Genomic DNA, 24,412 nt, shown 5'->3' on the forward strand with positions numbered 1-24,412 from the left:
TACTCAAAAATAGCGAATTTGCAACTCAAAATTAACCTTATAGCTTGATTAGTTTATAATATTAAAATTATATCTAAATATGATATTGAAAAATGTGTCTAAGGGCTAAACATAATGACTTGAAAAATAAAAATCATGCATAAAATATATGTATGGCAATTTGACATAACTAATTTTAATATCAATGTAGTACTAAGAAAAAAAAAAGGGTTAAATAATACCTCATTTAATAAATAGGTTTTTTTTAACGAAATAAATAGGTTAGATTATAGATTAAATTTCAACACATTTAACAAATGGGTTAGATTTGTGTTTATAATAATTTCAACATATTCATTATCGACTCGAACACAAACCCAATTCAACTTGATCTATTATCCATCCGAGCTAGATTCAACTAAATTTAACCCTAATTATTACATTGAAAATAATTTTTATTATACAACTTATTGTAGCATAAATTTGACTGTACACGTAACTGGTTGTATGACTATACTTGTTTAATTCCTCATTGGGTAACTAGGCCATAAGTAATTGACAACAAGTCCTAAACGAGCACCCTAAAAGAGCAAATCTATCCACCAACATAAAATATTTGTAAAATGAGGCAATTGATTATGTTGCAATAAACCTGTTGGTAATGCTAAATTTGTAATAATGCAATGTTAATCAGCCAAGCTTTCCAAATATGAACAGTATGGCCCACATAGTCACAAAGTGGAATGCAAGAAATCCCACCAACAAAATGTAGACGCATAAGCACATGGTTGTGCGTTGTTTAACAAACTAGAGCCACAAATATGACGCAATGTCGAATTCCATAGATTGCTGCTTCTGGAGGTCACAAGTAGACAGATCATTTTGTCAGAGCTTTACTGGTTTCTGATTTTCTGTCTCTCTTTCGTATCCACATAATCACTATGCCTAAATCAGGCACATCCTATAACACCAAACATATAATCACCGCGGTATCTCTAATCTTCACTGTATAATGAGACGGTAGTTATTAGAGTTAGGGCGTTAGGCATGGGCCGGACTACCATGAAGGTCGATCAAGTACGACATGAAAATGATCCGAGTCATCTGACATAGCATGAATCCGCCACAAGTCTTACCAAAGTTACTAGTCCATCGATAGTGTATGGACATCATTTTTAAAAGTTGACACAAGGTTGGCACAAACATGACCCAACTCCAAATTAATTTTTCTTCACTTGTTTCAAGCACTGCCTTGTGACCCTTGTCTGCCTACTTGAACACGAGATATGCTAGCGCATGGACATATATGCGTATCTCATATCCACCATTAGAAGTTGTAGACTTGCAGTTCCCCAAACCTTGTATAGGATCTAGTATAACTCACTAAATTGCTCTTTTTTGTGATTCTCAAGCACTGAACAAAAACTCTTGCCAAAATACTAATCATAATAATTCACAAATTATAAACCCCAAACAAGGGGAAGGAAAGAGAAAAAAAAAAAAATTTTGAACTGAGACCCTAGTATACAAGACCTAGAAACCAAATCTCCCAAAGAAAAAAAATTAGAAATCAGAAACTGAGGGAAACCTGAAAGCTAGAAGAAACAGTACAAAGGTCAAAGATCCAGCAAAGTTTGAAATTTTTTCTATAAAGGACTGAGCAGAACACCCCCTCAATTTCACTTTCTGAGGAGCCTTTATTTGCCGCGCCATCAACTTCCATCCACCATATATTGCCTCTCACCTTGGAGGACGGTTATACGATCAGACTTCATATATAGACATATAATCATATCGCGACCAAAATTGCTACTTGTATGACTGTACTGGTTCCTTGTGAATACTGAATTGGATATTTCAGTCTGGATAGTTATAAATGATGTGCTATCTAAATAAGGAAATCTCGCTAGGATATATTACTACAAGCAAAGTCGGATTCTTTGACTTTCTCTTTCTTCATTAGGTATCGTCGATGATTGCATGTCTCTCTCCGACAGACATCTTTTATACGGAACAAAGCCCTTTCTACCCTTGTCAACACATCTCTTCTCGATCAAAGTGAGTTCTTTCGGAGTACATGAATCCTCTACAGACTTGCTTTCTTTGTCAGACTGTAGACCGCATTGGCCAGACCCCGTCTCCATTTCCCAATTCTTATCTGGATTCTCTCCTTCATTCACTGAACCGCTATCTGAATCTGCAGAAGATCCATCTCGCTGATTTTCCTTCTCTTGGGGATCTTTAAAGGGAGGTACTGACATCCCTTTGAAGAAAACCCACCATGGAAGAGGAATCGGTTTCTCTACCTGGTATGTATTACTATGCTCACAATTAAATTTCACATGGTCCTGTGCTTCTCTGCAATTATCAGGCTTACAATCTTCTTGATATGCCTGTACGACTCCTTCCCCCATATCTGATGAGGGTGACTTGCTCAAGCAAGTAAATGATTCAGAGTTTCCTGAGACTACTACATCTTTTCCGAATAATTTAAGGACCTTTGTAGAACCTGATTCTTCCTTGTCAGATGACTCCTTATCTGAGAAAAGCTCCAATTTCTGCACATCCAAATCAATTACGTTAATATGACACACTTAAAAACAGTAGTAAAACAAAGTTTTCGATACAAACAAGTAGTTAATTAAGTACCACTGAAGCTGGAGCAACTGATCCTGATTTGGACTCATGCACTTCCCCTTGAGAAGCGTTATCTTCTGAACGCAACCTTGCAACTTCATTGCCAAAATTGCCTGAAGATACCGGGGATGGACTGTTACTTTTGGTGGCAGCTGAATCCGCAGATGCTAACATATCTGAGGCCACAGCAGACAAAACTGAAGTAGGAGACTGATTATCTTGCTCAGAGAGCGAGGAGTTTGGAGACACAGATCTTGCTCCCTGTTCCATAGGCATATCTTTTCTAGATGGAAGCACAAGTTTGCGAGGGTATGGGTGTGACGGCTTTCTCTTAGGACGGGGTGGTGGTATCTCAATTGGCTCAACCGAGCTTGCATTGCTGTTACTTGTTTCCCTAACAACCTGAACATACAAATACAGACACGGATCAGAAACATGAGCCACTTAAATTTGACCTTTTAAAGAACTTTCACAACGCCTTCAAGGTCACGGTCAGTACAACTTACTTCAAACAAAAGGTAAAAAGTGTGCAAAGGACCTTTGAAAAGAATTTCTGGGCATGACTGCGGATTTGGACAGCCGTCTTAGATCCAACGTGCTCTGAACACAAAAACAAGTAATTTAGCATCTTCGCAAGCAGATTATATTTTCAAATTCGTGTATAACCATCAAAGTTAATTCTCAAAACTTACCCTCAATCTTTCTCCATGCTCGGCCATACAGCTTTAAAGCTTCAAGAAATCTATTATGCTCTTCTTCCGTCCATCTTTCCCTTTGCTTTGTTATAGTATACGGCTTTCGAATCTGTTTTTAATTAAGGAGAAAGAGGACAGAAGAAGAGTAAGGTACACTGAACAACGCAGTTTTGAAATCAAAGATTTGCCACTTAATAGGCAAAGAAATGATCAACACCTTAGGAACTTGGCCTTCTCCCACTGCTGACTGCACTCCGGCAGCTGGCGAATTCTTATTGCCTGAACTAGATTGAGCAGCACTAGTCTCCTCCTGATATAGTTAAACAAAGTTCAATATCAGTATCCAACTCCAACAACTCCAGTCACAATCGTATCGAATCAAAACAAACGAAATCGGAATCATGTAGTTGAAAATGCAACATTGAATTACCCAATCCAACAACAACTCCGGTCATAATTGCAGTTAATAGACTTGTCAATCTGTATGTATGATTCAGAATTAATCAAATTCTCAATCATATAAACAGAAACACAATACAAACATACCGAAATCGAGTATTTTGGACTAATTTACCAAAAATAACCATACACAACATAATTAAACACAGTTATACACTTATACAGCATCAAATCCTAAAAAAATCACAAAATACCAAAATTAGCTATTGAATTTATAATTAAATTAATAATTATGCACAACAAAAGTAGGTTAACCACTAAATATCACAAGCAACACCTAAATAACTGTTCAAATTAACAAAATTATCTAACAAAAAATAACAATAATTAATCCACCAAAATCATACTTCATTTTCCTAAGCTAATTAACTCTTGAGTAATTCATCTTCCTATCAACTAAACAAAATTCTTAGATTCTAAGTAATCATATGAAATCAACCAATTATCATCAAATTAACAATTTCAAACAAATTAATAAAATTCACCTAATTAATCTTATCCTCCTGAATTAAAATTGATTATTTTTTTCCAAACTACAGTATACATTAATTCATCAATCGAAAGTCATACAACATCTAATCAATTCAATTACAAAAATATCCAAAAACATAAATCTTCTCAACAGAAAAAATCACAAAACAATTTACAAATCTAAACGAAAACTTACTTGAGCAGCCATATTAGACGAAGACGAAAGCATCGAATCAAAATCCAATCTTCTTCGATCTTAAATTTTTCCAGAAACTTGAAATATTCAGCTAAATTCAATTGAATACAAATTAACAGTAAGAGATTAACAAGAGAAACAGCAGATAAATTTTTGAGAGAGATTGCCACGTAAGAGAGAGAAAGTAGAAGAAGAAGAAGAGAAGACAGTTTATTGTTAAGAGAAGAAAAAAATGAGGAAGAAAGGGGGGTTTATGTGGGAGGATTTTTTGGAGGATAAAATGGGAATTATGATATTTGTTAAGGGTAGATTTTGGTAGAATTCTCCAGAACTTTGTGGATTCTTGTGGCTCACGTTCAAAGTTCGCCTCTAACACGTGGCAATCCTTTGTCTTTTTTTCTACTCCTTCGTTTTTTTTTTTTTTTTTTATCGGATAAGATTTTTTATTTTAATAATAATTAATTTAATATTTTTAAGTTTGCTCTTTATGAAGAAAATTGGTGGGATGTGAGTGTTTATTTAGTTATACTCGCGCGCGTGAGATGGACAAGTATACTTGCCATAATATTTCTTACACGTGGATACTATTTGCGGCTCCCACTTTTTTGTGCTTTTTTCCTTTTTTTTATTTTTTATTTTTTATGTGTTTAGTTTATTTACGCTTTTTTTTTTTTTTTTTTTTTTTGTTGAGAGGAGTTGTGTGTTTACGCTTTTTCTCAAGACTTCTTAACGTTGTTAGATCCGTATTTGCTAATTTCACGTGGTTTTGCTTTTATGACCTAAAATTCCCCCTTCCTTTTACGACTTATTTCCCCTTTTTAACATACTTATGAAGATTCTAATTAACGATATGAATTCTTCATTTAAATTAATTTCACTTTAGTAAAAAATGGTTTAGTTCCTATTCAAAAAAAAAAAAAATTATTTAGTTCAGCAAAAATAATTTAAATTTAGTAAAAATAATTTAAATTCAGTAAAAATCAATAAACTTAAAAGAAAAAATATAATAGAACATTAGTAATAATAATTTTAGTACAGTAAAATTAATTTATGTTCACAAAAATAATTTCAATTCCGCAAAAAAAAATAAGATGAAGTGAATGGGGCCTAAAATTAACTTTTTGTGCACGATTTTGTATGGTAAAGAGATTTTTAGAAAGATTTTAACTTGTTGAAATCTATTACAGTAGATGTTAGACCATTTTAAAATAGAATTTCTGTATATAGGCCTCGTTCACTTCACCTTATATTTGCTGAACTGAAATTATTTTTACTGAAACAAAGTTAGGTCCTGTTCCAATAGACTGAAATCAGCTGAACTAAACTGAACTAAATTGAAATGAAATGAATATTTTATAAGAGAAGGAAATTAGGATCTGAACTGAACTGAAAATAAACGTATGAGAACAGGCCCTTACATTTGCTGAACTTAAATTATTTTTACTGAACTTAAATTATTTTTATTGAACTTAAATTATTTTTACTGAACTGAAATTATCTTTGCTGAACTGAAATTATTTTTACTGATTTTTAATTAAATTTCTTCTTTAACATAACTGAATTTAACTGAACTGAACTGAACTTATATGTACTGAACTGAACTTATTATTACTGAATTGAAATTATTATTACTTAATATTATTTTTTTTTGTTGAAGTGAACATGCCATAGTGTGATCAAATTTATACATTAATATTGAGATATATGTAAATATCTATTGTGATATGATATGATATTATCATATGAGATTTATTGTAATATTAGTATATAATGTGCTAAGATTTATACATTAATATTGTGATATATAAATGTCAATTGCTATATAATATTATCATATGTGATTTTATTGTAATACTAGTAGATATGATATTATCATATGAGATTTTTGTAATTCTAGTAGTCTAGTATTATAAGGGCCTGTTTTGATTTATAGAATTGAGCTGAACTGAACATAACTGAACATATTGGAACTGAACCAAACTGAATTGAATATTTTATGAGAGAAGGAAATTAAGAATTGAACTGAATTTATTGGAACTGAACTGAAAATAAATTGAAAAGAACACGCCCTAAGACATAGGATGAAATATAAAGATATTATATATTAACACCATTGTTATAAGTATGATTATAAAATTTTATTTCATTAACTTATTATATTGCAAAATAAAAATGATATGACCAATCCATAATACTCCTTCCGTTCTGTTTCGGGGTTTTCTGATGTCCTGCGGGAGAGTTACAATTCCGAGACTGGAACCGGACGCCTGTACCTGCAAAACAAACGGATGCTCCGGATGATTGGAGATCCGCCTCCGACGGTCAAGTTAGTACTTGATTAAGGAGTAATTAATGCGGAAATTAAAGTGATTGGGTCTCTCTAGGTGAGAGTGTTTAATGTGTGTAATCTGCGTTTTTAGCGTAATCTCCCTTAATGAGGATTAAGGGAGGTATTTATAACCTCGGGAAACGTGTCAATCTAGGTTTAGGTTAACCTTGGGCTGATTGGGCTTCCCTCGGAAGTTGGGCCTAGGTGACCGGTTATCCCAGGTGTCATGGGAAGGACACGTGTCGTGTCGTAATTGGTCCATAGTGGACGGATCATTGCTTGACACGTGGCAGGCTCCTATTGGCCCATGTGACGGACACATGGCGGAACCTGATTGGTCCACTTGTCAGATGGTGATTGGTGGGGAAAAATCCCCTAATCATTTGCCCCTCACAGGTGGCACGTGACTGGTCACGTTTTACCTGTGACAGGTATCGCCCTGTAACAGGCGACGGCCTGCTACAGGTGTCACTCGGCGAGAGGCCGAGAGATTCTCCTGCCAAAATTTTGAATTCTGGAAGTGACCCTTCGCCTTCTCACTTCGCCTATATAAAGGAGTGTTGACTTCGGTCATTTTCACACTTGAAAACTTTGTGAGAGAACATTCGGACCCCTGAACTTGCTCTGACATTTTGGACCCTTTCTGCCCACCGCCTGCTCTGACAAGCCGACTGCAAAGGATTTTCAGAACTTCATCAATCGTCACTCGTTCAGGTAACCGTCGGTTCTCTTACTCTTAATTTTCTCTTTACTTTATTCTTTTTTGAAATGGCACCACGGAAGCACACGACACGACCTAGGTTAGTGATCAGCCGGTCACCGGGGACGGCTGAATCTAGGACTAGGAGTGCCGCCTGCCCTTTTCTGGACCCATCTTTGCCCTTTATACAAAGTCCGACTGTATCTGTGTCTATGCAGAGCATGATGGCCAGAACAAAAAAGACTGCCAGGATCTCAAACTCAGACGGCTCCTCCCACAGGGTGCCGATTAGTGAAACATCTGACCAGGCGCCAGATGTGGAAGTGAAACAAAGCGGCTTGAAAGCCGGCAGTTCTGAGGGAGGAGTCAAAGTGACCCCTTCCCATTTTACAGTTGACAATTCTACATTCTCTCCTGCTCCTTTTAAAGGAGAGGAGGCGGGCCCCTCCGGGAGAGGGGAAGAGTCGTCCTCTTCGGACTCGTCAGAGGACGATTCCGAATCTAGCTCTTCTGGCCATGCTTCCCTGGACACAGAAGAGAAAAACAGTCGCCTACAAGAGGCGAGGCTTTCTCACGCAGTTGAGAAGGGGGACGATTGGGCGGAGCCATCCGCCTCTCACCGAGAGCAAAATACCCCCTACTACTGCACGGTACCTCGGGGCCGGATCACGGCCATGCAAGAGAAAGTGGAGAGCTTTATCGCAAACCACACAATGGGCCCTGGCTTTTTAGTGTTCGTGCCGGATCCAGAAGACACAGTCGTATGGCCGGCTGGTACCAGTTATGATGGCGCCTGCTTTGGCTGCTACGAGGCGGCCATCAAGGCCGGGCTACGCTTCCCACTACATCCAGTTGTTCAGCGGATCTTGGATGGGTATGAGTTGGGGTTATGGCAGTTAGCCCCGAACTCCTGGGTCAACGTACTCGGCTATGTGGCCGGGTGCGAACTGCACGGGGTGGAGCCGAGCTTCGAGGCTTTCGCCCACATGAACTACCTCAGCCGGACCCCTAAGGCAGGCGGTACCGGCTGGTATCAATTGACGAGCCACAGGGGCTACCTCATGACGAGAGGTAAAGCAAACAAATGGAAGGACTGGCGGAGCACCTTCCTCATCATTGAGAGTTCAGACACAGAGCTGAACAAGCGCTTCAACAGGTGGAACAGGAATCCGCCCCTTCTTGCAGGCGGCCGCAGCATGCCGCCTGTTCCCCCCAAGGCTAAGAAAGAGATCCTAGATAAAGGACTCTTCAAAGTAGAGTCGAAGGTGAACTCTACTTCAGGGGTACGAGAGCAAGTACCCCTGCACTGCGTCCCGAGCTTCAAATGGCTCTACGACGAGTACTTTTTGGCCGGCTGTGGCCTCAGCAGTCGGTGCTCAAGAGGTAGCCGGCCTGTCGAATACTCTGCTGTTCCGTGCATTTCTTGTTATGACTTTTATTAACTTTGCTATTTGTTTTTGCAGCTGACGCCATGAGCAAAATTACCGCCTCCAAGACTGCGGCGGCCATGTTGCGGGCCTCCATCATGCAACAGTCTTCAACCGACTCCCCCAACAAGGGGGCACCCTTGGTGGGCTTCGAACCTTTCACCCTCTTTTTGGAGTTGTGTTTATGCATATACTGACTCTTTTCTTCTTTTTTAGACGGGCGCTCCAAGAGCTTCTTCTTCCCAACAGCCGGACCCCAAGGCCCGGAGGACGACTGTTGCGAGCTCTCCTGGTTCTGCCAGGAAACATGCGGCGGTTGAGAAACAGCCGGCCACTTCTTCTAAAACTCCAGCTGGGCCACCTAGAAGTATGAAATTGTCCTTGTAAATTTTAGACTTGCTCCCTTCTTTACTAGGTCTAATCCGTTTGTTTATGCTTGATGCAGCCGGCCCTCAGGAGCCTGACTTGGTCGAGGTGGCCAAGTCTATGATCAAGGTCGTTCCTCCAGCTGAAAGGGAGGCGGTCAGGGGTGTCGGCACCCTTGACCTAGACGGGATTGCAGGGGTCCTTGCTGAGGTATACTTAGCATATTTTTGAGTATTTGAATTCCAGGACGCCTGTTTTCTTTTTGTTTGGAAACTGACGCTTGTTCCCCTTCTTACTTAGGCCCTGCTCCGAGTGAACGGCCTTCGCAAGCCGCTTGACCGGAAGAACAAAGAGGTAAAGGCTGCAAAAGCTATGGCCGCCTCTGACTGTGATAAGGCAATGTTTCAAATTGCCCAAAATGAAGTTCTGACCATTGATATTCTTTATTATCAGGCGCAGGCTACCGCCGCTATCCGGGCTCATGTAGAGGCGGCCCAGAAGAGGAATAGCGAGCTGGAGGCGACCATCAACAACCTCAAGGCCGAGCTGAGACCTCTTCGCCAAAAGATGTCCTCATACGAAACCTTGGAGAAATCCTTGGCGAGCGTAAAGGAACGCCTGGTAACCCAGGAGAAGAGTCTTACTCAAGAGCTCTCGGAAAAGGCCGAGCAAGAAAAGAAAGAGCTGGTCCGGGAGATGATGGAAGACTCTGCTCAAATCCAGCGCATGACTTGGGGCCGCCTCTTCCCCAATGCCGACTTTGCCTCATGGGAAAAAACGTACCGCCAGTGTTCTGATAGATATAATCAAGAGATCCTGGCGGCTGCTGAGGAAGAGGCGTTGGAGGAGGAGGAGCATCCGGTAGTGGCGCTTGTGCCGCTTGGGGGTAATGCATCAAAGAAGGATGCAGCTGAAGCCGAGTCCAGCAAGAAGAGTGCTGACCAGGCGGCAGCTGCTGATATTGAAGATCTGCCCCCTTCTTAAGCTTTATGTCTTCTTCCCACGGCCTGCGTGCCGTTTGTTTGTATTTACCCGGCAGGGGGCCGGGGCTCTGAATATTTTGCCGGTCTTTAATGACCGGCTTCCTTTTAATGAATATTTTTGTTTTGCTTCAAACTTGTTCAAGTATTGAATATTCTGATATCCAATTGTACACTATACCGACTGTTTTACATGGCCGATAGTTGCAGACAGGTACAGATAGTTAGTCACGCCGCCTATGCCCCTGGACGACTGGTCGTCTGTTTCCAGGCTAGACGATCAGTCGGCCATTTATCCAATCGGTATTCGAACCATTTTAAAGACTGGATCCCCTTTAGGTAGGCGGTTCTGTCATATAAAATTAACCAAGTAGGAAAGTGGTTTCCTACTTGTCATGTTTTTAGGCTAGAGACTTTAGGCCGTCTAGGCCGACTGTTCCCCGCCATATTTAATCTAGTGTCAGCCGGTGCTGTATGAACACCTTTTTAGTTTCATACTAAATTTTTAAGGAGTGACCAAGTAAACATGATTGTTACCTAGTCGCCAAGTAACTGAGTAGTAGAGGTATCAAGCGGTGGGTACCGGTTGTTCCCCTTTATTCGCCAATGTTTGTTGGCTTTTAACTCATAGGTTGTTAACCTAGCAGGAGTAGTGGTTGACAGCCCCTGTTTGCTAAAAACAGGCGGACGACTCATACCTTTTAGGCTCCATACTAAGTTTGAGAGAGTGACTATGAGTTAACTTTGGTGTTACTCAGTCGCCGTCATTCCTGCTTGAATAGTAAAGGTACCAAGCGGCGGAGGCCGGCTGAACCTTTTGATTCGCCAATGTTTGTTGGCTATTAACTCAAGAGGTACCCCCTGCATTTATCCCAAGTAATACAGGCGGTCATCTGACTCAGATGTCAACTGTTACCACTGGTTTGGTTAGTGATAGAGTTATCCTTGTCTCAAAAACGGCTACGTGGTTGCCCTTGGGGACAGTCGTATAGGTGCCGTGTAATTAGTTTATAGAGCAATGTTCCACCCAAAAGGGAGCTGCTCTCTGCGACGAATTTCATCCGGAGGGATGCCGCCGGACGCCTGCTATGATGTTGGGACAGGTCGTATTAGTTTTGAAGATTGGATCATTTGGCTTGGCGCCTGGTCTGATCATTCGGCCTATGGCCTTGGTTAGTTCTTGGTGAACGTAGGTGCTAAGTAAAAGGAGGGTAGCCGCCTGTTTAGGCACAGGGTCGGCCAGGCCCTGATCATTTTTAGTTAAGTATAAGGGGGGTGGCTGTGTGTTTGGAACCAGTCGGCCCTCTTCTATGGAGAGTAGCCGACTATATGTCCAGACGGCATGCCCCTATGGTGATAGAGTAAAATATTCAATGGAGAGTAGCCGACTGTAAAGGTACAGGCGGCATGCCCCTCTGAAGATAGAGTAAAATACTCAATGGAGAGTAGCCGACTGTAAAGGTACAGACGGCATGCCCCTCTGAAGATAGAGTAAAATACTCAATGGAGAGTAGCCGACTGTAAATGTATAGGCGGCCTGCCCCTCTTAAGTAAGAATAAAAATTAAACATGGAGAGTAGCCGACTGTTTGTTAGTAGGCGTGCCCCTCTTAGTACAAAATTGAATATTAAGTATGCAAACTTTTATTAAGTAGCCCTTGACTATTTACATCATTCAAAAGAAATATTTCTTAAGATTATCTACATTCCAAGTTCGAGGCAACGGTTGTCCGTCTGGTGTTCCCAGACGGTAGGTACCGTCCCTGACCTCTTCACAGATTCGGTAGGGTCCTTCCCAGTTGGGAGTTAGTTTGCCAGACTCATTAGCCCTACCTACTGCTTCCATTTTTCTAAGTACAGAGTCCCCCACTTTGAGTGGACGCCTGTGTACTTTTTTGTTGTATGATCTAGTCATTCTCAGGCGGTAAATTTCATGGCACAAGACAGCATTGCCCCTCCTTTCAGGAAGTGAGTCTAATGCCAGGCGCATGGCTTCCCAGTTTGCCTCTTCGTCATATAGCATTACTCGAAGAGTCGGCTCGTAGTGTTCTATTGGAAGAACAGCTTCTGCACCATAAGTTAGGAGGAATGGAGTTTCTCCAGTCGCCCCTTTTTCAGTCGTCCTAATGGCCCAGAGAACATGTGGTAATTCATCCGCCCATAGGCCGCCTGCTCGTTCAATCTTTTTCTTGAGACCGTCTGAGATGATTTTATTAAAGGCTTCTACCTGGCCGTTTGCTTGTGGACGGCCGACAGATGCAAAGTAGTGTGCAATTCCTTGGTCACCCAACCAGCTTTTGAGAACAGACGTCTTAAATTGGGGACCATTATCAAAAACCATAGACATGGGAACCCGAACCGAGTGATGACATTTTTCCAAATGAATGAAATTACATCCTTCGTCTTGATTCCCTTTACAGCCTCCGCCTCTACCCATTTAGTGAAGTAGTCGACGACAACAAGTATGTACCTCCTTCCGCCTGTAGCAGGCGTATATGGACCCAGAATATCCATGCCCCACTTAGCAAACGGTAGTGGGCTATGAATGGTAGTGAGGTCAGTAGCCGGACGGTGAATTAGTTTGCCAAACCTTTGGCACTTGTCACATTTTTTCACCATCACCATCGCATCTGCTTCTAAAGTAGGCCAAAAGTAGCCCTGCCGCCTTGCCCGTTGAGCAAGTGTCCTACCGCCTATATGGGAAGCACAGTAACCATAGTGAAGATCGTCCAGTATCTCTCGCCCCTTTTCTGGAGTAACACACTTTAAGAAGGGTTGAAGGTACCCCCTTTTGTGAAGTTCTCCCTTTATTATTTCAAAACTGGTTGCTCGTTTTTTCAGTGCTGCCGCCTGTTGATGATCATCCGGCAGGGTACCATTTGTCAGATATGCCCTGATTGGATCCATCCAGGTTGAGCTTCTGTCTAAGATTCCAATAGGTTCTTCCTCAATGCTTCTCCTCTCCATTACTTCCCAAAAAACAGTTCGAGGAGTATCACAGGAGGCGGATGATGCTAATTTTGAAAGTGCATCCTCCTGGTTGTTTTCTGATCTCGGCACTTGGGTCAGATGGAAATCCTCAAGGGAGCCGACTGCTTGTCGGACCGCCTGTAAATACTTGATCATGGCCGGATGGGTTGCTTCGTATTCGCCATTGTACTGACTCACTATCAATTGTGAATCGGAACAGGCGTCTATTTTTCTTGCTCCTGCCGCCTTGCACATGCGGATTCCGGCTAGCAAAGCTTCATATTCTGCCTCATTGTTTGAGGCCTGAAAACTGAAGCGTAAAGCATACTCGTACCTGTCGCCCTCTGGCGACTGACATATGACTCCTGCTCCACAACCATTTGAAGTAGAGCTTCCATCCACATATACCTTCCAGACTTGGTCTATAACTTGAGAGTCCGGAGGACGAGTCATCTCAACAATAAAGTCAGCAAAGGCTTGCCCCTTCACTGCTTTTCTAGGCTCGAAAGTAACTTCGAGGCTCTGTATTTCTATGGCCCATTTGATCATTCGGCCTGACGACTCCATGATGGTCAGTGGCCGCTTGATAGGTTGGTCTGTATACACGACGACTGCATGTGCCAAAAAGTAGGGCTTCAATTTTTTAACAGCCATGAAGAGTGCAAGACCAAATTTCTCCACTAAGGGATACCTCAACTCGGCATTTTTCAGTACATGACTGACAAAGTAGACCGGGAGCTGACAGCCGTCTCTTTCAGCAAGGAGAACAGCGCTTAACACATGATCAGAGACGGCCAGGTACATGTAGAGTACTTCTTTGGGCAAAGGGCTGACCAGCCTCGACAAGGAATGCAAGTGAACTTTCAATTTCTGGAAGGCCGCCTCAGCATCCGGCCCCCATTCAAACCTTGCCTTTTTCTTAATTGCCTGGAAAAAGTATAGGCATTTGTCGCCTGATCGGCTTAGAAATCTTCCCAAGGCCGCCAGACAACCTGTTAACTTCTGAACCTCTCGGATGGTACGAGGCGACTACATGTCAATGACCGCCTGCACCTTCTCAGGGTTCGCCTCTATTCCTCTCTGATTGATAAGGAATCCGAGAAATTTCCCAGACTCAACTCCAAAGACACATTTCTTGGGATTGAGCATGACATGGTGCCGCCTGAGTGTGGCGAAAGTTTCTCGGAGGTCCGACAGATGATCTTTCTGAAGTTTAGACTTGACAATCATATCATCAATATATGCCTCGACATTTCTCCCAATTTGATCAAAGAACACAGTGTTTATCATTCGCTGGAAAGTGGCCGGGGCATTCTTAAGACCAAACGGCATGACCGTGTAACAGTATAACCCCTGATCAGTGACGAAGGCCGTCTTCTCCTGATCTTTCTTCCATAAAGGAATTTGATGGAAACCAGAGTAGGCGTCCATAAAGCTCATCAAAGCATGGCCGGCTGTTGAGTCGACCAGGTTATCAATTTTAGGCAGAGGGTAACTGTCTTTGGGGCACGCCTTGTTTAAGTCTGTGTAGTCTACACACATTCGCCAGGTGCCATTCGGCTTTTTAACAAGCACCACATTTGCAACCCAGTCCGGGAAGTAACATTGCCGAATGAACCCTGCATCAAGTAATTTTTTAACTTCGGCGGCTGCCGCCTGACTTCTTTCTTCGCTATGGTTCCGCTTCTTCTGCCGTACCGGCTTCTTTTTCGGATCCACGGCCAGTTTATGTACCGCTAGATCAGGACTAATGCGTGGCATTTCATGGACTTCGAATGCAAAGAAGTCCTTGTATTCTTTCAATAGTTTGTGAAAGTCGTCACCTAGGTCCCTTAGAGAAGTCGTCCCAACCTTGATTGTTCTGTCAGGACGCGAGTCATCTAACATCAGGTCCGTATGCTCACCAGCTGGCTGAGGGCGGAATTCATCCGACCGCTCCTCTGCTAATGATTGCTATTTTCTGTCTTTTCTTGCGGCCCCTGTCTGGGATGCCTTTCTCTTCTTGCCGCCTGCTTCTTGAACAGGCGCACTCTCCTTGACATTGTCAAGGTCTATTTTTCCACCACTCGACCCAGTGGCCATAACAGTGGGCTTGACATCCGAGAGATAGCACTCTCGGGCCATCCTCTGATCTCCCCTTAGGGACCCGACTGTTCCATTATCCCTCTCAAACTTGAGCAACATAAGAGATGGGATTATAACAACCTTGGAATTATTTAGGGTTGGTCGTCCCAGAATCATGTTGTAGGCCGAGAGTTCTTCTACTACCAGGAACCGGACTACCATGTGTCGTTCCCCTTTTTCGCCCAGGCGGATGGGTAAATCCACTTGTCCCACTGGGTGGACGACTCCTCCTCCAAACCCTACTAAAGGGTGGGATGCCGGATGTATGCAATCAGTCTGATATTTTAGTTTCGACAGACATTTGCTACTGATGAGATCTGAGGAGCTTCCGGTATCTATGAGGATTCGGCCAACTCTCTAGTTGGCCACTTTACATTCAATAACGATAGGGTCGTCATGCGGCCCTCTTACCCCTCCTAGATCTTCTTCAGTGATGACAATCTCAGGAAATGAATATTTGGAGGGCCGTTCTTGGTGAACGGAATTTACATCTAACCGTCTGATATTGTCTTTGTTGCCCCTAATAGTGGGGCCGCCTCCTGAGGAGCCGCCTGCAATGGTGTAGACGACTGCATCATCTGTATCGGAGCTGTCGGCCTGTTAATTCTTTTTGGTCGACTGCTTTTTTGAGGAAGTGTTCCCCGTAGATTTCTTGACATAAGTGTCAAGATCACCTTGCTCAGCCAGGCGGTCCAGATACCGCATGAGACTGATGCATTCATTGGTGTGATGACCAACATCTTCATGATAATCACAGAATTTTTCTTAGTTCCGATTGTTTGCAGAACCCTTCATGGGGACCGGCTTCTCAATTGAGATCCGTCCCTTGATTTCCTTTAGGATAAATTGGCTATCCTTGTTAAACACATACTTTGGGGAGTATGGTTTGAATTCTTTTTTCTTCTTCTGGGACGGCTGTTTAGAGGAATCAGTTGCCCAGACCTCTTTTCTCTTCTCGTCTTTGTTTGACGACTGCTTCTGTCGTCCTTCTCTTTTGTCGGACCTTTTCCCGTCTGACTATTTTACCGTACTACAAAGATCAGTCGCCTGTATATAGGCTTCCGCTTCAATCAAGGCCTCTTGAAGAGTCGCCACCCTCTTTCGGACCAAATCAAATTTGAAGGTCGACCCGTCTTTGAGACCTCTGAAAAAGTCAGTATAGGCTACTTCATCCGGTAACCCTTGAATCTGTATTCTCATCAGGTTAAACCGCCTGATGTAAGAACGAAGCCCCTCCTTCTCGCCCTGCTGAATTGTTCCTAAATCAAGGGTCGTCTTCTTCGCAGGGATGTTCATGGCGAAGTTGGAGGTGAATAAGTAAGCAAGCGTCTTGAAGTTATTTACACAACCAGTCGGCAGGTTGCCGAACCATTGTTGTGCGATTCCTTTGAGAGTCGCTGGGAAACACTTGCACCAAGTGGGATCATCCAACCCTTATCAGGTTGGTGAATGCCATCAGATGGTCTTCTGGTTAGTAGTGTCGTCATAGGCGCCTACTAATACATTTTTCACTTTGGCCGGCTGAGCGGCTTCAGTAATTTCCTTGGAGAAGGCCGACGGCTGTTCACCAAGTCTAAGCAACCGTAGCTGCCAGTCCATAGGTTGGACATTTTTTGCTGCATGTCCACCAAACGGAGGTGGCTGTAAAAAATACTGTTGTTGCGGTACAAACGGTAAGTTTGGTACCGCCTGGTCGCTATGAAAGCCGGACTGACGGGAGGTGCCGCCTGACTGACTCTCATGATACGACTGAGTATGCCTCATCGAGGTATTTCGCAGACTGTCTTGGAAGTTTGAAGTAGAGGCCGACTCTGACAATCGGTCACTCTTCTTCTGTTCTAGCAGTAGCCGAGCGTCTGTGTATGTTTTCCTCGATCCGTCCGCCTGAATATGACGAACAGGTTTCCTATTTCCTGGAGTAGGAAAACGGTATTTTGTGAAATCAAGGGCAGGTGGCTCCCACTTCCTAGATTTAGGATGAGGGGTCGCCTCTCGCCCTTGATTTGGCTTCCTCTTCCGTGAAGTGGAGGGTTTCTTAGCCGACTGCTCCTTGTCCAGAGCAGGCGGCTTCTTGTTGATCAACTCTTGAATTTCTCCCTTGAAGTCCCTCATGAAGGTCATGAGTTCGTTCCTTGTGATGGGAGCAGACCCATCAGTCGGCTGCTGCCGAACAGGCAGTGCGCCTGCTGGCTCGCTTCCAGTTTGAAGATGTTCCCGTTCCCTCCTTTCGGTATGACGGGTACTTCGGGCCCTTAGGGTCCCATCTGAAGCTGTGTGAGCTTCAACTTCAAATTCATTCTCAGTATCGTGGTCCGACTGAACTAGAGGGTCGTCCAGGGGACGTCTCTCTTCAGGAGCCGGTACAAACGTGGATTCCATCTCAGAAGTACTCTCCCCACAGACGGCGCCAAGATGTTTCGGGGTTTTCTGATGTCCTGCGGGAGAGTTACAATTCCGAGACTGGAACCGGACGCCTGTACCTGCAAAACAAACGGATGCTCCGGATGATTGGAGATCCGCCTCCGACGGTCAAGTTAGTACTTGATTAAGGAGTAATTAATGCGGAAATTAAAGTGATTGGGTCTCTCTAGGTGAGAGTGTTTAATGTGTGTAATCTGCGTTTTTAGCGTAATCTCCCTTAATGAGGATTAAGGGAGGTATTTATAACCTCGGGAAACGTGTCAATCTAGGTTTAGGTTAACCTTGGGCTGATTGGGCTTCCCTCGGAAGTTGGGCCTAGGTGACCGGTTATCCCAGGTGTCATGGGAAGGACACGTGTCGTGTCGTAATTGGTCCATAGTGGACGGATCATTGCTTGACACGTGGCAGGCTCCTATTGGCCCATGTGACGGACACATGGCGGAACCTGATTGGTCCACTTGTCAGATGGTGATTGGTGGGGAAAAATCCCCTAATCACGTTCCATATTGATGTTCCTATTTGGAATATTTAACTTTTAAAGATTAAGAGAGAATCTTCTAAATTTCTCTTAATCTATAAGAACAAGTATAGTCATGTGGGATCTAGTTTGATTCGTCTTGATAAGTACATTATTAATATCTAATTTTATAATTTTTGCTAGTGTGAGATTTAAGATATTTGCGATCAAAGGTGGGTAAAAATTTACATCGATTTACGTAAACAAAAACATCATTGTGGAACGGAGGTAATACCTTCTTTTATAGAATTAAGCTTGAAACTTTCAATTCATATAAGTTATCTCTTTCTTGATTGGTATAAAATCAATTTAAACAATAACACTACATATGTGTAAATGATTGATTAAATAGCTAATTAACTAATTATTCTTCAATAAAAAATTAACTAGCTAATTACTCAACATATAAAAGGCTAATATCATCAGTTAAATTTGCTCAATAGAAATCACTAAATATATACCTTGCTTTATTTTCACTTATTTTAGTAAAGAAATATTTAGATAAGCAAGGGTTAATAATATAATTCAAATTAGTTTGCGAAACATAATTTTATATATGAGGTAAGTTTTAGTTGTTTTTTTTTTTTAAATAAATATATGAGGTAAGTTCTTATAAATAATATTAATAATGATTACACAATAAGTTCAACTTACAACTTTAATAAGTTATAATAAATGAAAAACTTTTGTATACACTCGGTTTACTCTAATATTAATGTATGTCGAGCAGTATAAGGGTAGCTTTTAGCTAATTTTAGGGTAACTTTTTGCCTTTTTTGGGTAACTTTAAACATCATACAATTTTTATATAAATAGACAACAAGAAAAGTTTTATAAAGGTAATTTAATTACATTCAATCAGTAATATTTGATTTTTAGTCATTTAAAATGTGATTTTCCACTAATAAAGCGTAGATATTTTTTATTTGTATTTGGTTACTTTTATGTATATTGGGGTAACTTTTATTCATTTCAGTGGTAACTTTTGCTCATTTTAGAGTAACTTTATAATGGATGTACAATATTTTTATTGTACATCCGATTTTTTAAAAAGTTTTTATAATAGATTTAGATAAGTTCTAATTAGATTAATAAATTTTGATTGGTTGAATAGAACACATCCTGGTAAAGTATATACTAGATTGTATAAGATTTTAAAAAATAAATATATATTTTTTTTAAATTAAGCCTTCTTCTTTTGGACTTCTTTGTAGTTAATTTCAGTTCAATTTAGTTATTATTATTATTATTATTATTATGAAAATTTGTCAAAAAAATAAGTCCAACTTTCACCCGTTCACTCAAAATAATCCCAACTTTGGATTATTTTTAAATAATCCCAACTTAGGGGATCATTCGCTCAAAATAATGAACCCAAGTGACTAATAACCTGTATAAAGGTTTTTTTTTTTAGTTTTGAGTGACACATGTCAACACATTATAGGTTGGAAAAATTATTTTTTAAAAAAACCAAAAAAAATTCCCACAATTAATACCCACTCAACCTTACCGACCGACCACCACATGCCGACAGCCCCCAACCCCGCCGACGCCCAGACATTCCTCCTCGCGCTGGCATCGACGCCTCACTCCTCCCCCAGCCCCATGAACCACCACCCAAAACGACCGTACGACAACCCTAAACCCCCAAATATGCAACCTGAAACTTAAAAAAACCCTCCTCCACCACTTTAAACCCCAAATTTGGCCCTCTAAAACCCTGGCTGATGAAGTTTAAAGTGGTGGGAGACGACTAGATTTGGGGGTTTAAAGTGGTGGGGGAGGGTTTTTTTAGGGGTTTTGGGTTGGGGATATATGGGTTTCAATTGGTGGGTTGAGTGGGTAGGGACATGAGGTTGCCGGCGTCGGAGCAGGAAGAGGGTGTCAGGGCACCGACGGTGTGTGCGTGGGTCGTGGGGGTTTCCATTAAGGTTGTGGATTGGTGGTGGGGAGGGTGGTCGTGAGTTGGAGGGGCTGTTTTCTTTTCTTTTTTTTTTAAAGAATTTTTCATTTTATTTTTCAACCAATTAAAGGTGACACGTGTCATCTTAACCTGTTATATAACAGGTTAAGTGATCGACTGGGATCATTATGAGCAAATGACCCTCAAAGTTGGGATCATTTACTACTACTACTACTACTACTACTACTACTACTACTACTACTACTACTACTACTACTACTACTACTACTACTACTACTACTACTACTACTACTACTACTACTACTACGAGTGATCTCCCTATTGAGCTTTCCATAATGTTGATTGTCAAGGAGATTATTATTATTATTATTATTATTATAAAAAACTATTATTATATTAATTATTATTCTTTACTATTATGAATATTATTAATTTAGTTCGATTTACTTCAAGTCTTTTCAGTTCATTTTAATTTAGTTTAGTTCCGTTCAAATTATTTCTATTCGGTTTAAGACATTTTCGTTGTTTTAGTTTTGTTTTAGTTCATTTTAGTTCCGCTTAAAAAACTGGGGCTTATATATTATGTTTAATGATTAAGCTCTTTTGTTGTATTCCTTGAAGATGAGATTTAAGGATTTGAGAATAAGACATCTCATAGTAAGCCAGGAAGGCAAAGCCTGTCAAATATTATTTTCCAGAATTATTCTAAATTACTTTGTATGACATGCATACAATTCAAACTGAAGATTGATGTCCATGAGTTCGTTTGTTAATTCCTCTTTTAAGAAGTAATGTGAAGGAGTTGATTAGTACTCTGTAGGGAATATTTCACGCCATCTCACACTTGAGTCCCACTGTGATCATACACTTAAGCACGGTGACGTCCAAAGGGAAGAAAGTTAGAGTAAAAGAGTCGCCAACAAGTTTTAGGAACTTATAAACCGTTCACAGGGTGAAGGTTACACCCCTTAACGATCCAGGAGATCGTTAACTCCAATAGGCTTGGAACCATGACTGAAAGTTCGGGGATGAAGGTACAAATCCAACCTAAAAGAGATTGAACATGCCCTAAAAATAGGCCTCTACTTTATTCTTCTCGTATTCATGCGCGCTTTTTTACTAACATACAGTAATTAGGTTTACCCTAAACCTGTTTATCTATGTTGGTTGAGTATTAATGCACAAATAAATCTATTATTGGCGATCACTTGAATTATAACCAAATTAGCCTAAGCAAGATTATTAATTATCTTATTAAGCGTGATTACAAGTACAAATTCCCTTTAAACATGCATAAAAGGCGTGATCAAGCAATAACAACAATAAATATATATCAAGCAACATAATAAATAATAATCATGTTAAAGCATAATATTATTAGCAAGATCCTAGGTGATTAGGGGATTTTTATCCACCAATCACCGTTTGACAAGTGGACCAACCAGGTTCCGCCACGTGTCCTTCACGAAGGCCAACAGGAGCCTGCCACGTGTCAATCACAGATACGTCCTCTACGGACCAATTTAGACACGCCACGTGTCCACCCATGCCAAATGGGAAAACCGGCCATCAAGGCCCAATCCAGTCTAGAGGCCCGATCAGCCCTAGGTTTACCTTAAACCTAGAGAGTGGCACGCTTCTCAAGGCTATAAATACTTAATTAATCCTCATTAGTTAGGTAATCAAAGAATCAAAGAATCAAAGAATCAAAGAATTGAAGAATCAAGAAATCAAGCAGAGAAGAACAGAAATATTACGGAACACCAACAACCGGCTAATCTCGCTAACGACGCAGATTACCAACACTAAGCACTCTCACCTAGAGAGATCTTATTACTTTAATTTCCGTATTAATTACTCCTTAATCAGGTACTAACTTGACCGTTGGAGGCGGAGCTCTCAGGAGTCTCCGTTATTTTGCAGGTACAGGCGTCCGGTTCCAGTCTCGGAATTGTAACTCTCCCGCAGGACATCAAGAAAACCCCGAAACATTTGGCACCGTCTGTGGGGAGAGTACTTCAGAGATGGCATCCAAGTCTGTACCGACTCCAGAAGAGAGGCGTCCCCTAGACGACCCTCAAGTTCAGTCGGACCATGATACCGAAAGTGAATTTGAAGTTGAAACTCATACAACTCCAGACGGGACCCTAAGGGCCCGACGTACCCGTCATACCGAAAGGAGGGAACGGGAGCATCTTCAAACAGGAAGCGAGCCAGCAGGCGCACCGCTTGCTCGGCAACAGCCGACTGATGGGTCTGCTCCCATCACAAGGAACGAACTCATGACCTTCATGAGGGACTTCAAGGGAGAGATTCAAGAGTTGATCAACAAAAAACCGCCTGCTTCAGTCAAAGAGCAGTCGGCCAAGAAACCTTCCACTTCACTGAAGAGGAAGCCAGTTCAAGGGCGAGAGGCGACTCCCCATCCTAAATCCAAGTAGCGGGAGCCACCTGCTCTTGATTTCACAAAACTCCGTTATCCTACGGGAAACAGGAAACCGGTTCGTCATATTCAGGCGGACGGGTCCAAGCAAACGTTCACAGATGCTCGGCTCCTGCTAGAGCAGAAGAAGAGTGACCGATTATCAGAGTCGGCTTCTACTTCAAATTTTCAAGACAGTTTGCGAAATGCCTCGATGAGGCATACTCAGTCGTACCATGAGAGTCAGTCAGGCGGCACCTCCCGTCAGTCCGGCTTTCATAGTGCCCAGGCGGTACCAAACTTACCATTTGTGCCGCAACAACAGTATTTTATGCAGCCACCTCCATTTGGTGGACCTGCAGCAAAAAACGTCCAACCTATGGACTGGCAGCTACGGCTGCTTAGACTTGGTGAACAGCCGTCGGCCTTCTCCAAGGAAATTACTGAAGCCGCTCAGCCGGCCAAAGTAAAAAATGTTCTAGTAGGCGCCTATGACGGCACTACTAACCCAGAAGACCATCTGATGGCATTCACCAACCTGATGTACCTTCAAGGGTTGGATGATCCCACTTGGTGCAAGTGTTTCCCAGCGACTCTCAAGGGAATCGCACAGCAATGGTTCGGCAACCTGCCGACTGGTTGTGTAAACAGCTTCAGGACGCTTGCTTACTTATTTGCCTCCAACTTCGCTATGAACATCCCTGCGAAGAAAACGACCCTTGATTTGGGAACAATTCAGCAGGGCGAGAAGGAGGGGCTTCGTTCTTACATCAGGCGGTTCAACCTGATGAGAATACAGATTCAAGGGTTACCGGATGAGGTAGCTTATACTGACTTTTTTAGAGGTCTCAAAGACGGGTCTACCTTCAAATTTGATGTAGTTCGAAAAAGGGTGGCGACTCTTCAAGAGGCCTTGATTGAAGCAGAAGCCTATATACAGGCGACTGATCTGTGTACGATAAAACAGTCGGACGGGAAGAGGTTCGACAAAAGAGAGGGACGACAGAAACAGTCGTCCAACAAAGATGAGAAAAGAAAAGAGGTTTGGGCGGCTGATTCCTCTAAACAGCCGGCTCAGAAAAAGAAAAAAGAATTCAAACCATACTCCCCAAAGTATGTGTTTAACAAGGATAACCAGTTTATCCTAAAAGAAATAAAGGGACGGTTCTCAATTGAGAAGCCGCTCCCCATGAAGGGTTCTGCAAGCAACCGGAACCAAGACAAAATCTGTGCTTATCATGATGACGTTGGTCATCACACCAATGACTGCATCAGTCTCATGCGGTACCTAGACCGCTTGGCTGAGCAAGGTGATCTTGACACTTATGTCAGGAAATCTACGGGGAACACTTCCTCAAAAAAGCAGTCGGCCAAAAAGAATCAGCAGGCCGACAGTTCTGATACAGATGATGCAGTCGTCTACACCATTGCAGGCGGCTTCTCAGGAGGCGGCCCCACTATTAGGGGCAACAAAGATAATATAAGGCGGTTAGATGTAAATTCCGTTCACCAAGAACGGCCGTCCAAATATACATTTCCTGAGATTGTCATCACTGAAGAGGATCTAGGAGGAATAAGGGGGCCGCATGACGACCCTCTCGTTATTGAATGTAAAGTGGCCAACCAGAGAGTTGGCCGAATCCTCATAGATACCGGGAGCTCCTCAGATCTCATCAGCAGCAAATGTCTGTCAAAACTGAAATATCAGACGGACTGCATACATCCGGCCTCCCACCCTTTAATAGGGTTTGGAGGAGGAGTCGTCCACCCACTGGGACGAGTAGATCTACCCATAT

The 24,412-nt window shown here is 42.1% G+C and overlaps 1 protein-coding gene across 1 annotated transcript; it reads right to left on the reverse strand.

Annotated features, from left to right (window-relative positions):
• Window positions 1-594: 594 nt before the first annotated feature.
• On the reverse strand, window positions 595-5,080 carry LOC110708260 (protein REVEILLE 1-like). Its single transcript, XM_021886354.1, has 6 exons — window positions 4,438-5,080; window positions 3,529-3,621; window positions 3,309-3,420; window positions 3,155-3,216; window positions 2,629-3,018; window positions 595-2,537 (listed from the first exon to the last, which is right to left on the reverse strand). The coding sequence occupies exons 1-6, from the start codon at window positions 4,468-4,470 to the stop codon at window positions 1,899-1,901; spliced, it is 1,329 nt and encodes a 442-aa protein (XP_021742046.1). The 5' UTR covers window positions 4,471-5,080; the 3' UTR covers window positions 595-1,898.
• Between the last annotated feature and the right edge of the window lie 19,332 nt (window positions 5,081-24,412).

This window comes from Chenopodium quinoa, unplaced genomic scaffold (genome assembly GCF_001683475.1).
Source record: "Chenopodium quinoa cultivar QQ74 unplaced genomic scaffold, ASM168347v1, whole genome shotgun sequence".
Taxonomy (NCBI): domain Eukaryota; kingdom Viridiplantae; phylum Streptophyta; class Magnoliopsida; order Caryophyllales; family Amaranthaceae; genus Chenopodium; species Chenopodium quinoa.

Excerpts from the sequence above, each read along its gene's own strand:
- LOC110708260 (XM_021886354.1), bottom strand. The coding sequence starts at position 4,470 with ATGCTTTCGTCTTCGTCTAATATGGCTGCTCAA. Across the intron at positions 3,217-3,308 it reads AGCATGGAGAAAGATTGAGG|AGCACGTTGGATCTAAGACG; the intron begins GTAAGTTTTGAG and ends TTTTGTGTTCAG. Across the intron at positions 3,019-3,154 it reads CCCAGAAATTCTTTTCAAAG|GTTGTTAGGGAAACAAGTAA; the intron begins GTCCTTTGCACA and ends TTGTATGTTCAG.